Source organism: Manis javanica, chromosome 10, assembly GCF_040802235.1.
Source record: "Manis javanica isolate MJ-LG chromosome 10, MJ_LKY, whole genome shotgun sequence".
NCBI lineage: Eukaryota > Metazoa > Chordata > Mammalia > Pholidota > Manidae > Manis > Manis javanica.
Genome location: NC_133165.1, coordinates 87,546,148 through 87,561,549, shown reverse-complemented (window position 1 = coordinate 87,561,549; position 15,402 = coordinate 87,546,148). Strand labels below are relative to the sequence as shown.

Genomic DNA, 15,402 nt, shown 5'->3' with positions numbered 1-15,402 from the left:
GAATTTCACTTCTAGGAATTTACCCTAAGAATGCAGCAGCTCAGTTTGAAAAAGACAGATGCACCCCTATGTTTATCGCAGCACTGTTTACAATAGCCAAGAAATAGAAGCAACCTAAGTGTCCATCGGTAGATGAATGGATAAAGAAGATGTGGTACATATACACAATGGAATATTATTCAGCCATAAGAAGAAAACAAATCCTACCATTTGCAACAACATGGATGGAGCTAGAGGGTATTATGTTCAGTGAAATAAGCCAGGCGGAGAAAGACAAGTACCAAATGATTTCACTCATATGTGGCGTATAAGAACAAAGAAAAAGTGAAGGAACAAAACAGCAGCAGAATCACAGAACCCAAGAATGGACTAACAGTTACCAAAGGGAAAGGGACTGGGGAGGATGGGTGGGAAGGAAGGGATAAGGGCAAGGAAAAAGAATGGGGACATTACAATTAGCATGTATAATGTGGTGGGGGTATGGGGCGGGCTCTATAACACAGAGAAGACAAGTAGTGATTTTACAGCATCTTACTACGTTGATGGACAGTGACTGTGAAGGGGTATGTGAGGGGGACTTGGTGAAGGGGGGAGCTTAGTAAACATAATGTTCTTCATGTAATTGTAGATTAACGATACCTAAACAAACAAACAAACAAACAAATAAATAAATAACAGCTGAACACACACACACAAAATCTCACCATTCTAAAGAAAAAAAAACCCTCACCATTCTGAAACACTGTAATACCAACAACAATGCACTAGTGTTAATAGTATTTACCAACAACAATGCACTAGTGTTAATAGTATTTAGTGTCAGTACAATAAATTTGCATTTTTATCAGTCTATGTTGGTAGCTTTCACATTTATTTTAATTGTACCTATAGGTCTGTAAGCCTCTATTTCTTTACTGTGTCTTCTAGTGAAGTTTGACCTAAAAGTTACATAGTGAAGTGTATGTTATTATATTCCTTTTATTTCCTTTTATTTACCCTCACATTTATATAAATTTTTTAAAGTATGAGTATATTTTACCTATGAATATTATTCATTTCAGAGGAACAAAAAGGATGTTAAAAATATTTTAAAAGGGCACAATAAATCGGATAAAGAACCACTACTCTACTCTTTGCAATTTTATCAATTACTCTTTACAATTTGTCTTCAGACAAACCAAACTCTCTCTATACTCCTTACATTAAAAGCAGAGTTTGGATTTCACAAGCCAAATCACTATGCAAAAGGAGTTCAGATTTTAGCTGCTGGAAATATTGCAATATTTCCAGAAGTGATGTAGTTGTAGCAAGTAATTTGCGTCAGAAATACAGGAGAATGGAGTCAAAGCTCAATAAGCCAAGTGATGAAGAATAATATTACAAGCTAACACATAACATGGTGGTCAAGGAAAATAATACCTACTCATCATAAATTCTTACAGAAAATGGGAGAGGAATGAACACTTCCCAACTCATTCCTTGAGGCCAGCATTACCCTGATACCAAAGCCAGATAAAGACACTACAAAAAGAAACTACAGACCAACATTCTTGATGAATATTGATGCAAATATCCTCAACAAGTTATATCAAACAGAATTTAACAGCACATTAAAAGGATTATAATCATGACTAAGTGGAATTTATTCCTGGAATGCAAGAATGGTTTAACTTAGGAAAATCAATCAGGTGAAATACACCGAATAAACAGAATGCTAAAAAAAAAATCTACAGGATTATTTCAATTGATGAATGCCCAAAACAGTCTTGAAAAATGCAGAAAAAAGCATTTGACAAATTCAACACCCTTTCATGACAAAAACACACAAGAAAATTAGGAATAGAAGGAAACTTCCTCAACATAATAAAGCCCATTTAAGAAAAATCCAGAGATAATATCAAAGACAATGGTGAGAAACTGAAAACTTCTCTAAGATCAAGAACAAGACAAGACTGCCCACTTGTCCCACTTCTAGTCAACATATTATTAGAAGTTCTAGACAGAGCATTTAGGCAAGAAAAAGAAATAAAAGATACCCCAGTTGGAAAGGCAGAAGTAAAATTATATATGTTTGCAGATGGTGTAACTTTTATGTAGAAAACCCTTAATATTCTAAACATGAAAAAACTAAATTAGAACTATTAAGTGAATTCAGACAAGTTGCCAGATACAAAATCATACCCCAAAATCAATTGTGTTGCTATATACTAACAATGAACAATCTGAAAAGGGAGTTAAGAAAACAATTCCACTTACAATGGCATTAGAAGAATAAAATCCTAGGAATAAAATTAACCAAGGAGGTGAAAGACTTACTTATACACTTGTATTTTCATTACAAAGAATTATTGAAAGAAATTAATGAAGACACAAATAAATGGAAAGACATTCTGTGTTCATGGATTGGAAGACTTCATATTGTTAAAGACATTAATACTACCAAAACTTATCTACAGATTTAATGCAATCCCTATCAAAATTCCAATGATTTTTGCAGAAACAGAAAAATCCTTTCTAAAATTCATATGGAATCTCAAGATATCCCAAATACCCAAAGCAGTCTTGCAAAAGAAGAATAAAGTTAGAGAGCTCACACTTCTCATTTTCAAGTCTTACTACAAAGCTACAGTAATTAAAATAGCGTACTTGCTTAAAGACAGGCATATGGAATAGGATACAGAGCCCAGAAATAAACTTTTGAATATATGGTCAAATGATTTTTGACAAGGATGCCAAGACAATTAATGAAGAGAGGACAGCCTTTCAACAAATGGTGTTGGAAAAACTGGATATCCACCTGCAAAAGAATGAAGTTGCCCTTACCTATACCATATACAAAAATTAACTCAAGGTGGATCAAAAACCTATATGTAAGATCTAAAACCAGAAAAGAGATAAGAATGCTTCCTTTTGGAAGGGATTTGGCAATAATTTCTTCAATCTAACATAAAAAAAACTACAGGCAACGAAAGTAAAAATAGGTAAATTGGACTAAAGCAAAATTTTAAACTTTTGTGCATCAAAGAACACAGTCAACATATTGAAAAAGCAACCTATGGAATGGAAGAAAATAATTACAAGTCATATTTCTCATTACAAATCATATATCCTACAAATCAACATCATAATAATAACACAATTCAAAAACAGGAAAAGGACTTGAATAGACATTCAAAAAAGATATACAAATAGCCAAAAAGCATATGAAAAGAAGCTCAACATCATTAATCATTAAGGAAATTCAAATAAAAAGACACAATGAGATACCACTTCACACCCATTACAATGGCTACTATTTTTAAAAAGTAACAAATGTTAGTGAGGATGTGGAAAATTGGAGCTCTTGTGCCCCATTGTCGGGAGTATAAAATGGTGCAGCCACTATGGAAAACAACATGACATTTCTCAAAGATTTAAAAACAGAATCATTGTATGATCCAGCAATTCTACTTCTGGGTATAACCCAAAAGAATTGAAAGCAGGGTCACTAAGAGATACTTGTACACCTATGTTCATAATAGCATTAGTCACAATAACCAAGAGGTAGAAGCAACTCATGTGTCCATTGGCAGATGAATGGATAAACAAAATGGTGTATATACATAGAGTGAAACATTATTCAGCGTTAAAGAGGAAGGGAATTCTGACACATGCTACATGGATGAACTTCAAGACATCATGCTAAGAGAAATAAGCCAGTCATAAAAAGACAAATACCGTATGATTTAATTAATTTTATATTAATGCTATATGCTTCAATATATAGAATAATTGAACTCATAGAAACAAAGTAGAATGGTGGTTTCCAGGGGCTGGAGTGGGAAAGGAAAATGGGTTGTTGTTTAATGGTGATGGAGTTTCAATTTTGCAAGATGAAAAAGTTCTGAAGATTGATTGCACAACAATGTGAATATACTTAATATACTTAACATTACTGAACTGTACACTTAAAAATGGTTAAGATGGTAAATTTATGTTATACGTATGTTACAAATTAAAATTTTTTCAATGTTTTGAAATTTAATAAAGAAGTAATCAGGTGTTAGGTGCTATAAATATTACAGTCAGAACCAGAGATGATCCAGTTGCAATAAATAATTTAAGTCAGGTACATGGGAGAGTAGAGATAAAGTTTGCTAGGCCAAGTGATGAAGAAAAACATTATAATCTAACCAATTGCTCTTAAGTTCTTATAGAAAATTGAAGAAGGAACATAACACTACCCAACTCATAGAGATCAGTATTACCCTGATACCAAAACCAGACATAAAAAAAAAACTATAAGCCAATATTCTTCATGAACATAGTCACAGAATACTTAACATTAGAAAATAGAATCAAATAATATATATTTAAAAAATCATGAACAAGTGAGGTTTATTTATGGAATGCAAGGTGGATTCAAAACTGGAAAATTAATATAAATCAACATATCAACAAACTAAAGAAGAAAAACCATACAATTATCTCAATAGAAGCAGAAAAACCAGCTGACAAATTTCAACATTTGTTCATGATTTTTTTTAAAATTCTGTAACAAACTAGGAAAAAAGAGAGTAACTTCCTCAACCTGATAAAGAAAATTTCCAAAAATTTACAGCTGGTATCATACTTAATGCAAAAGTCTAAGGTGCTCTATGGATTCTGCTCTAATCACTTTTATTCAACATTATATAAAGGTCCTACCTGGTGCAATAAGGTAAGAAGAGGAAATAAAAGAATGCAGAGTGTAAACAGTTTTTATTTACAGACAAAAAAGACTGTCTATGTAAAACTCCCAATGAACCTACAAAAAAAAGCTACCATTGTTTAACCTAGTCACAGGATAAGAGAATAGTACACAAAAATCAAAATCAGATTTCTACGTGTTAGCATTAAACAATTGGAAATTAAAATTTAATAAAATGACATCATCTACAATTACACTGAAAACATGAAATACAGACTTAGCTATAAATCTAGCAAAATTAGTGTAAGATATGTACATTGAAAAATACAAAACATTGATGAAAGAACTCAAAGATCTAAACAAATGATGGCAATACCAAGCACCGACAAAGATGTGGAGCAACTGGAACTCCAGATACTGCTGGTGGGAATGCAAAATAGTAAAGCAACTTAAGAGAACAGTTTGGTAATTTCTTATAAATGTGTATATATTACCATATGACCCAACAATACCATTCCTTGGTATTTACTTAAAAGAAATGAAGACTTATGTTTTTAGAAGAACTTATATGTGAATGTTTGTAGTGACTTTATTCATAATTCTCCAAACTGGAAACAACCCAAATATCTTTCAATTGGTGAATGAATGTTTTACAGACTCAAATGACTACATAGCGTTTGATTCCATTTATATGGCCTTCAGGAAAGGGGAAACTATAGAGACAAAAAACTAATGGTTGCCAGGGACAGAGGGTGGTGAAGTGGGTTGACCACAAGGGAATTTTTGGAGGAGATGGAACTATTAAATCTGGATTTTGGTGGTGACTACACATTTGTATGCCTTTGTCAAAACTCTCAGGCTGCACAGAAGGGCCAGGCGGCTGGGTCGGGGGTGAAGAAGGGGCTGGACTTCAAGCCACAGCGATGCAAGATTGCAGCCACAATGGGCACAGGAGTAAAAGTCCCTTGTAATTTCCAACTATCGGAAGATGTGGAAGGCCAGAAAGGAATAGCAATGGCACAGTTACCTGGGGTTTAGAAGATGAGGAAGACCCGACACTTACAAAATGGTCAGCAATAATGACTGGACCTCCAAGAATGATTTATGAAAACCGAATATACAGCCTTAAACTAGAATGTGGACCTAAATACTTAGAAACAGCTCCCACCCCTTGTAAGATTTGTAACAAAAATTAATATGAATGGAGTTTATAGTTCTAATGGAGTGGTGGACCCAAGAACCATATCAGTGCTAGCAAAATGGCAGGATTCAGACAGCATCAAAGTTGTCCTGCAAGAGCTTCAGGGCCTAAATGATGTCTAAAGAAAATATGAAACTCCCTCAGCTGCCTGAAGGACCATATTAAAGCAATCAGTCAAGAAGAAAGACTGCAGGCCCTTCCTCCTTCCCCTGTAACTAGATTTAAGCAGTCCTCATTTTCCACAGTAGTAAATTTTCTAGATACCTCTTGTAGATCTCAAAGTACTGTAAAGGAAGCGTCCATTCAAAGGCAGTTTATCTTAAGATACTTTAAATGATACTAATTTTTTGTCCATTTGAAATATATAAGTTGTGTTATAACAATATAAAATAGCCCTCTCTGAAGGAAGAATAGAGTGGGGGGAATTACGCTCCCCAACTTCAAGCTCTACTACAAAGCCACAGTAATTAAGACAATTTGGTACTGGCAAAAGAACCAACCTATAGACCAATGGGACAGACTGGAGAGCCCAGATATAAACCCAACCATATATGGTCAATTAATATACGATAAAGGAGCCATGGATATACAACAGGGAAATGACAGCCTCTTCAACAGCTGGTGCTGGCAAAACTGGACTGCTACATGCAAGAGAATGAAACTGGATTATTGTCTAACCCCATACACAAAGTAAACTCAAAATGGATCAAAGACCTGAATTTAAGTAATGAAACCATAAAACTCTTAGAAGAAAACATAGGCAAAAATCTCTTGAATATAAACTTGAGCAACTTTTTCATGAACACATCTCCTTGGGCAAGGGAAACAAAATAAAATATGAACAAATGGGACTACATCATGCTAAAAAGCTTCTGCACAGCAAAAGACACTACCAGTGGAACAAAAAGGCATCCTACAGTATGGGAGAATATATTTGTAAATGACATATCTGACAAGGGGTTAACATCCAAAATATATGAAGAACTCACATGCCTCAACACCCAAAAAGCAAATAACCCTATTAAAAAATGGGCAGAGGATCTGAACAGATACTTCTCCAAAGAAGAAATTCAGATGGCCAACAGACACGTGAAAAGATGCTCCACATTGCTAATTATCAGGAAAATGCAAATTAAAACCACAATGAGATATCACCTCACATCAGTTAGGATGGCCAACATAGAAAAGAATAGGAACAACAAATGCTGGTGATAATGTGGAGAAAAGGGAACCCTCCTACACTGCTGGTGGGAATATAAATTAGTTTATCCATTGTGGAAAGCAATATGGAGGTTCCTCAAAAAACTCAAAATAGAAATACCATTTGACCCAGAAAATCCACTCCTAGGAATTTACCCTAAGAATCCAGGAGCTCAGTCTCAAAAATACATATGCACCCGTATGTTTTCACAGCACTATTTACAATAGCCAAGAAATGGGAGCAACCTAAGTGTCCATCAGTAGATGAATAAATAAAGAAGATGTGGTACATATACACAGTGGAATATTATTCCGCCATAAGAAGAAAACAAACCCTACCATTTGCAACAACATGGATGGAGCTAGAGGGTATCATGCTAGGTGAAATAAGCCACGCAGAGAAAGAGAAGTATCAAATGATTTCACTCATCTATGGAGTATAACAACAAAGAAAAAACTGACAGAACAAAACAGCAGGAGACTCAAAGAACCAAAGAATACACTAACAGTTACCAAAGGGAAAGGGTCTGTGGTGGATGGGTAGGAAAGGATGTATAAGGGGGAAAAAGGGGCATTACGATGAGCACACATAGTGTAGGGGGTGGGGCCCGGGGAAGGCAGTACAACACAGAGAAGACAAGCAGTGATTCTATAGCATCTTACTATGCTAATGGACAGTGACTTTAATGGGGCATGTGGTGGGGACTTGATAATGGGGGGGACTAGTAACCATAATGTTGCTCATGTAACTGTACATTAACGATACCAAAAAGAAAAATCTCAACAAACTAGGAGAAGAAGAGATTTCCCCAACCTGATAAACACCGTAAAATATATTCAGCTATGTCAGACTTAATGGTGGAAGGTTGAATGCTTTCCCCTAACATCAAAAACAAAGCAAGGATGTCTCATCATGTCTATTCAGCTTTATACTGGAGGTCCTAGCCTACTTGGTAAGGCAAAATGAAGTTTAAATGCACACAGATATGAAAGGAGGAAATAAAATTGTCTTTGTTAGCACATGAGAGGAATGTCTATATAGAAAATCCTAAAGAATGTAGAAAGAAAATCTATGAGGACTGATAATTGGGTTTCAGTATACAAGATCAATATACAAAAATCTGTTATATTTCTATTTTAGTTGTGAACAATTGAGAACAGAAATTAAATAACAATACTATTTATAATAGTATGAAAAATATGAAATACTTAAGGATAAAGCTGACAAAAGATGTGCAAGACCTTATACACTGAAAACTGCAAAGCACTGCACAGAAAAATTAGACCTAAATAAATAGAGAGATTTGGTGTGATCAGGGGTAATAAGACTCAATATTGTTAAGATTTCAATGCTCCACAAATTGATATGTAACTTCAATACAATCCCAATCAAGATACCAGCAGGATTTTTTTTCTAGTAAAATTTGACAAACTGATTCTAACTTTCATATGAAAATGCAAAGGGAAAAAGCGGTGTGGGTAAAGACAGTTTTCAGTTTCTGAGTGTTTGAATGTGTCACTCCAGGGAAACAAGCCCAAGAGGAAAAGGGGGTAAAAGGAATACATGAGAGAAGATGGGCATAACTGAAAAGAAACAATGTTAGAGAACTAAAACTACATGATTTAAAGAATTATTATAAAACCTCAGTAATACTGTGGCATTGACATTAAAAATAGACAAGTGGAGAGAAAAGACTAGAGTCCATTAATTAATACATATATGGTCAATTTATTTTCAATTAAGATGGAAATGAAATTCAATGGACAAAGGACAGTCTTTTCAACCTTAGCTAGAATAATTGTTTTTAAAAAATATCTCACTCCACATTTGATATCATATACGTAGACTAAGACAAAATGGGTCTTAGACCTAAATGCAAAATCTAGAAGTATAAACTCCTGGAAGGATACATAGAAGAAAATGTAGGTGACCTTAAGTTAGGCAAAGTTTGATTATATATTATCTACTATACCAAAAGCATGATCCACAAAAGAAACCATTGATAAAGTGTACTTAGGAATTTTGTTCTTTGAAAGACACTATTAGTAGGAGAAAAAGGTAAGCCACAGAATGGGGAAAAATATTTGCACATCACCCATCTGATAAAAGAGTTGCATTCAGAATACATAAGAAAACTCAAAACTGAATTATAAGAACACAGACCACTCAATTTTTAAAATATTGGCAAAATATTTGAACTACCACAGAGTGCAAATAAACTCATGGAAAGTTGCTCAAAATCACTAGTGTTTATGAAAGCACAAATGAAAACCACAGTGAAATGCTATTATACAGTTGATTCTTGAACAACATGAATTTGAACTTGGCATATCCAATTACCAGTGGATTTTTTACCAATAAATATATTGGAAAAATTTTTTGGAGATTTGTAACAATTTTAAAAAGCATTTCCTTTTCTCTAGCTTACTTTATTGTAAGAGTGCAGTATATAATACATGCAACATACAAAATATATGTTAATCAACTGTTTATGTTAGTAGGGCTTCCAATCAACAGTAAGGTATTAGTAGTTCATTTTGGGGAAGTCAAAAGTTATATGTGGTTTTTCTCTGAGTGGGGAGGCAGGTCAGTGCCCCAACCCCCATGTTGTTCAAGGGTCAACTGCATACCTTTAAGAATTACTAAAATTAAAAGGATTGACAACATCAAGTGTTGATAGAGATGAAGAGCAATTGAACTCTCACATCATGCTTGTGCAATATAAGAGTATAACCACTTTCTCAAAGTTTTGTATTTTACTTTAAAAATAAAAAATTAACATACCACATAGACAAGCCATTCCAAATTTAGGTATTTATCCAAAAGAAATGAAAGCATAAGTTTATAAAATAAGTACAAGAATGTACATAACAGATCTATTTGTAATAACCCCAAACTTGAAACAACAAAAGGACTCATCATACATGCAAGAATGTGGATGAATCTCAAGATAATTACGCTAAGTGAAATAAAACAGATGGAAGAAAGTAGATACTGTTTGATACCACTTATAATGCTTTAAAAAGGCAAAATAATCTATAGTGACAACAAATCATTGATTGGGGTGGGGAACAGGGAAGGATATGTGGAAGAGATTGTAAAGGGCATGAAGAAACTTTTGGGGATAATAGGTAAGTTCATTATATTGATAATGACGAAGGTTTCACAATCATAATTTTAAGAACATAGTTTACTGTTGTCAGTTATACCTAATAAAGCTGTTAAAAGCAAACACTGTTATCGTTGCTAGTTGTGGGAGCAGGAGTAAGTCTATGTGGAGAACAAGAAAGTACAAATTTTTAGCACTCTTTACAGACAGGAAAGAACTTCCCCTGAATTAATTTCTTTTAACCTGACTGATTTTGTATTCTGTCGGAGAGAATAGAATTTCCTTTTCTTATAATGTAGCCTTAATTATTTGGGGTCTATCATATTATTAAAACTCTTTGTTCATTGTCCTTGGATATCTCTTGGCCAGTAAATTCCTCTTCCACAAAGTGTTCAGAGGAAATAAAAGGAGCTTGAGTTCAAAGCAAACTATATTTCTTTTTGTTGATAACTATTTGAGAAAACCTCAGTCAAGAATGAAAACTATTGACTAAAATTATATATCAATACTAGCTATAGAATTTAATTTTTTTCTATCCCAATTACTCAATACCATGTGATTTATTTCTTAAAAAGCTTAATTGATACGAAAGTGAAAGAGATAATATAAAATTGGAATTTGCTCTCCACCATGTCAGGTGAAACTATCATTTGACATTAAAATTACCTCAAACATAGTCAAATATCATGGAAATAAAGTGAACTTTAAAATAAAAGATGTAGCTGGTCATGAAAAGTTAAAAAAATGTTTCAATCTGTAAACTTCTCATTTACTACCTACCTCTCTGGCTCTCAAAAGCTGTGCTTGCTCAATCTTAGAGATGACATCCTGTACTGTGAATGGGATCTCGAGCTTAGGGACCATTGACATATCAAGAGGTTGTCTGGACATGACGGTGTAATCCAAAATTTCTTTTTCTGATTCAGGTTCACTCTCTATATCTCTTTGCATTTTGATAAATATTTTGAAAAGTTGAGTGATTTTTTTTAAATTTCTTTTTTCACAGAATGCAGGCAAATGCTAATAAAGGCGTCCAAGAGGAAGCTAGAAGAGGTCTTTCTGCTCCCAAAGGTGGTAGTTTCATCTGCTATTAACTGGTTGCTAACCATGGTATTCTGGTCCTAGTGATGTCATAATACACCTAATGTGACATTACCATTGACTCATTTAAAGAGTGCTTATTATATGCAGAGAACTAGGCATTCTGTATGCTGTGATAGTAGAGGGGTGAAGGGGGGAGGGAGGGTAGAAAAGAACAGACAACAAGAACACTAAAAGAAATAGAAGATATAGCCCTGCTTAAATGAGCTTAAAATCTAAGTGTCAGGATCCAGTGTATCAAATGTAACTCTTGGTTCTTCTCTCTTCCTGAAATTTTGCTTAAGAATTTAAAAACCTGTAATGGATTGTGTTACAACTTCCTCAGCTGCCCATCAACTTTTCCTAGACATGTAGCAACTTGGAAGATATGTGGATGAAAATCACACTGCCCAGCTTAGTTACTCCTTTTTTCAAGGAACCCTGAAGAAGGTTTTGAAGTTCCACAGTTGGCTGGAGGAACTGAAGAGAACCCTAGAGACTGCTTTTGAACTGAAAGAGGAGTACTTTGGGCAGCTCCTTTGATTTCAGAGGAGGTGAAAGTATTTGGGAGGCTGGAGCAATTATAGGACAGGTGGTTTTGTTGACTGTGTAGCTTTTTTTTTAATTTTTAAATTTAAAAAATATGAAAAGTACAGAAAGTAATATAATAAATAGCCATGTGCCTCTGTCCTAAAATAAATAGTAACATTTTTCATATTTGCTTCAGATATTTTTAAGTAAAAGAAAACATTAGAGATAAAGTTGAAGTCTCCCCAGACTCCTTCCTTCCCCTTTCTCCCTTTTCAGAGGCAATGACAGTCATGAATTTGATGTATTTATGTCTAGTCTACATTGATATAGTTTTACTCCTGGTATATGTATTCATGAACTGTATAATATTTTGTAGGTTTTATACTTTATATATAAGTTATGGGTGTATAATTTCTCCACAAGAACTTCCTATGTTAAATTCTTATTGAAACAGTGCTATGTTAAGTCCTTGTTATAAACTTTTGTAAAGTTAAGTAATTTATGTGTTTCAGTCCTTCAGAAAAAGGGAGACGGGATCATGAAGTAGTTGTCTTTTAAAGTATCAATCAATATATGGAAAGCAAATTAAATATGTTCCCTTCTCTTTAAGATCTCATTATCTAAGTTACTCCCTCCTTTGTGTTCCAAAATCACATTGTAAACTTTCTATTATAGTACTTATCTCTTTGAAGGGTAGCAATTTATTATTTGTCTCTATCCACTAGTTGGCAACTCTCCAAACCAAATCTGTGCATTAGTTTTTCTTTTATAAAATGTGGCATACTCTTCCTCAGTTCCTCACAGAAACTGTCTGAAATTTGGATAGCCATTATAGCTTCAGACTTGACTCCTTATGGAAACTTTTCTAAGCCCCAGAATTAATTCTTTTATGGTTAGGCTGCCCCCAAGCTCCAATCCAGTCATAAATGATCCTTTGTTTCATATAAATCACAATTAAGTCTATTTACTCAAGAAAGTTCATAATGTTTTCTGAAAGGACCATAATTAAGGAGATTATTTTTATAAATGTGAGATTTGATTAAAATATTATCCAGCATTTCTTGACATTAATTAATCTGTTTTAGTACTTCGTTGGTAATATTAGAGTATAAGATTAAATAACTTTTATTTTTCAATTGCTTTACATTGCTTACCCCAGTAGGCATTCACAAAGCAGCCCACATGCTTGTCAATGAATTTAGCATCAGAGTGTTCTCTCTTTCATATTTTTTATGCAGCATGGCATTCATCAGCACCTGGGAATGATGGCTTTTTAAAGCAAATTTTAAAATCTCTCCTCTTTCAATTTGACAAGCATTTGTTGAGACACTATTATGTGGCTACTATTATACTAGACTGTGAAGACTATATGATAGGGTACCTGTGAAGAAACGAAAAAAAAAGAAAGAAAAGATACGATATAATATTCAAGTATTAACAAGGGACATGAAGAAGAGATCTGTGGGGAGCACTGTCTTTGGGAAAACCTTATGTAGAGAGAAGGTTAATTGACAAATGAAGGTATTCCAGATAGTGAAGACACCTTGAGCCATGGCTTTGAAGGTTAATGCTGTACTGTATTTCAGGGGAAAAGTGAGGAGATTGGTTTAATTGAGATAAAGTAATGTTGAGTTTACTGGGGATCAGATTAGGGAGAGTATGGGGCACATATCAGCAATTTGATGGGGGGAATTAATATTAGTGAAAAAGATTCATTTGAGGTAAAGTAAGGGAGACTAGGTGGATCAAAATAAAGTCTTGAAAGCAAATATCAGCAGTTTGGTGTAAAGGAAACCCTCAGTTTAGGAAGATGTTTGAAATAATGGGAAAAAATCCACTGGAAAAGATCAAGATATGATTATTTCAAAAGAGGAATGTCTGAACTAGAATATAGAAATGGACTGATGAAGGAGGGGTAAATACTACTAGGCATTGTTAATGATAGTGAGGAATTTAGATCATCTAGTAAAAAATTAGAAAGATAATTTAAAACTTTGTTTTTAGTGTATTTCATTTGAAGTGATGGCAGTACATCAACAAAGAGGCTATCCAGACTAAGTATTTTTAAGTAGCATTATAGTAAGCAGAGATGTGGGTACCTGATTCAAATATGGGGCGAAGTTCTCCGACGGTGTGTCTAAGGGAAACCTGCCTTCCTAGAGGGCTCCTTCAACTGTAAAATGCGGATAAGATAGTACTAATCGCATAGAATTGTTTTAAGATTAATCACGTAAAATACTTAGTGCCAGGCACGTAATAAGGATTTAATACACAGCAGCTACTAGTAATATATTTACTATTACTGCTGTTTTTCCTCCCTTCTCTACTTTTTCTCTGGCAGGGTTGGGCGTTTGTTCAGTACACTTCGCTGGAGCTCAGCTTTTTATCAGATCTAGATTTTGAGCTACGAAAACTGCGGAATCATTTTGGCCATGTTACCTAGCCTTTTCGCAAAGGTTAAAATGCGTCGATAAGATTTTTCACACCCCTGTGGCACAGAATGGTGCCTTCCTCTGATCGCTTCCCTTCTTCCCCCAGGACAGATGATAGTACATCCCATATCGCCGCTAGAAAAGGTAGTGCAAAAGTTGAGCGCGCCGAGGGCTTTCTCTTTTTCCGGAAGCAGTTGTTCTTCAGAACCGGAAACAGTTGCTGTTTCAAGGGAGGTGGAACTGGGCGGGTCAGGCCGCGGCGGCTGACGGCGGGGGAGGAGCCGGGTCCACTGCCGGGTGGAGGGGCCAGACGAGTGTCCTTACCCTAGCTATTGGGGCTCGGGCCTGTAAGTCAGTTGGAATCGCGGCGACAAGAAGGATTGGGCCGAGCAGAGGACGACATGTTGCTCTTCGTGGAGGTGAGCGGACTTGGTAATACCGCCCTGCTGTGAGGAGAGCGGGAGTGTGAAGGTGCCGGCCGGTCCCACCGCCATGTGACTTTCCAGGCCGTACACGCCGCGGTACCGGCAGATAGGCTGACACAGCACCTGGGCCGTGCAGGCCTGCGGCCCCACTCTGCGCTCTCACAGCACTTTAGTAAGCTGTGGGGGGTGAGGGCCGTAGTGGGGGATAATTTAAAGTGGAGATTCGAGGCCTGTCCGGTGTGGCTTGAAGGTCCGAGGAAGGGGAAAGTGTCCCATATGGACCTCCTAAGGGAGGCAAACCCGCTGGAGAAGGGGGGTGGGGAGGCGGAGTCTGCGGAGGAAAGGGTAATCAGGTGGGCGCGTTCTGGGGGTGAAGCGAGGCCTCGCGGGGCCCTCTGGGAGGGACGCTAGCAACATGTGGGGCCGCGGAGGGAGGAAGGTGCAATTCCGCTTGAGTGTTCGACAAGAAAGTTGAGAGCTGCTTTTTAGCAACCCCCACCACATTTTCTTTGGTCCCAGCCCCTAGGTCTCTGGAACGTTCTGTGGGATGAAAGCGAGTTACTGTGAACGGAGAGGCCAGTGAGGTTTGGAAGCCTTGAAAGGCACCGCTTTGACCTTTTGTAAAAGTTACTCAGGCAGCGGCTCCTTGATGAGGGGTTGGTTTTATGAACTGATAAAAGCCGTTTACAAGGAAAATTCCAAGAAAGAGAAACTCAGTCCCGGGAAAGTCATTTTTTGTATTGTTACTTAACAA

General features: G+C 35.8%; 1 protein-coding gene and 1 pseudogene across 8 annotated transcripts in view; both read left to right on the top strand.

The window, feature by feature from the left end:
• Positions 1-5,461: 5,461 nt before the first annotated feature.
• LOC108396794 (ubiquitin-conjugating enzyme E2 variant 1 pseudogene) lies at positions 5,462-6,035 on the top strand (annotated as a pseudogene).
• An 8,446-nt stretch (positions 6,036-14,481) lies between these two features.
• Positions 14,482-15,402, top strand: part of LARP4 (La ribonucleoprotein 4) — a 58,014-nt gene continuing 57,093 nt past the window's right edge. For 3 of the 8 annotated variants that reach the window (XM_073213531.1, XM_073213532.1, XM_073213530.1), the window contains exon 1: positions 14,483-14,642. In XM_073213531.1, the coding sequence (XP_073069632.1) occupies positions 14,625-14,642 (18 nt within the window). In that variant the 5' untranslated portion in view covers positions 14,483-14,624. Of the gene's footprint in view, positions 14,643-15,402 lie in introns of all 8 variants that reach the window. The other 5 variants (XM_036992129.2, XM_036992130.2, XM_036992132.2 and 2 more) reach the window with 4 other exon arrangements.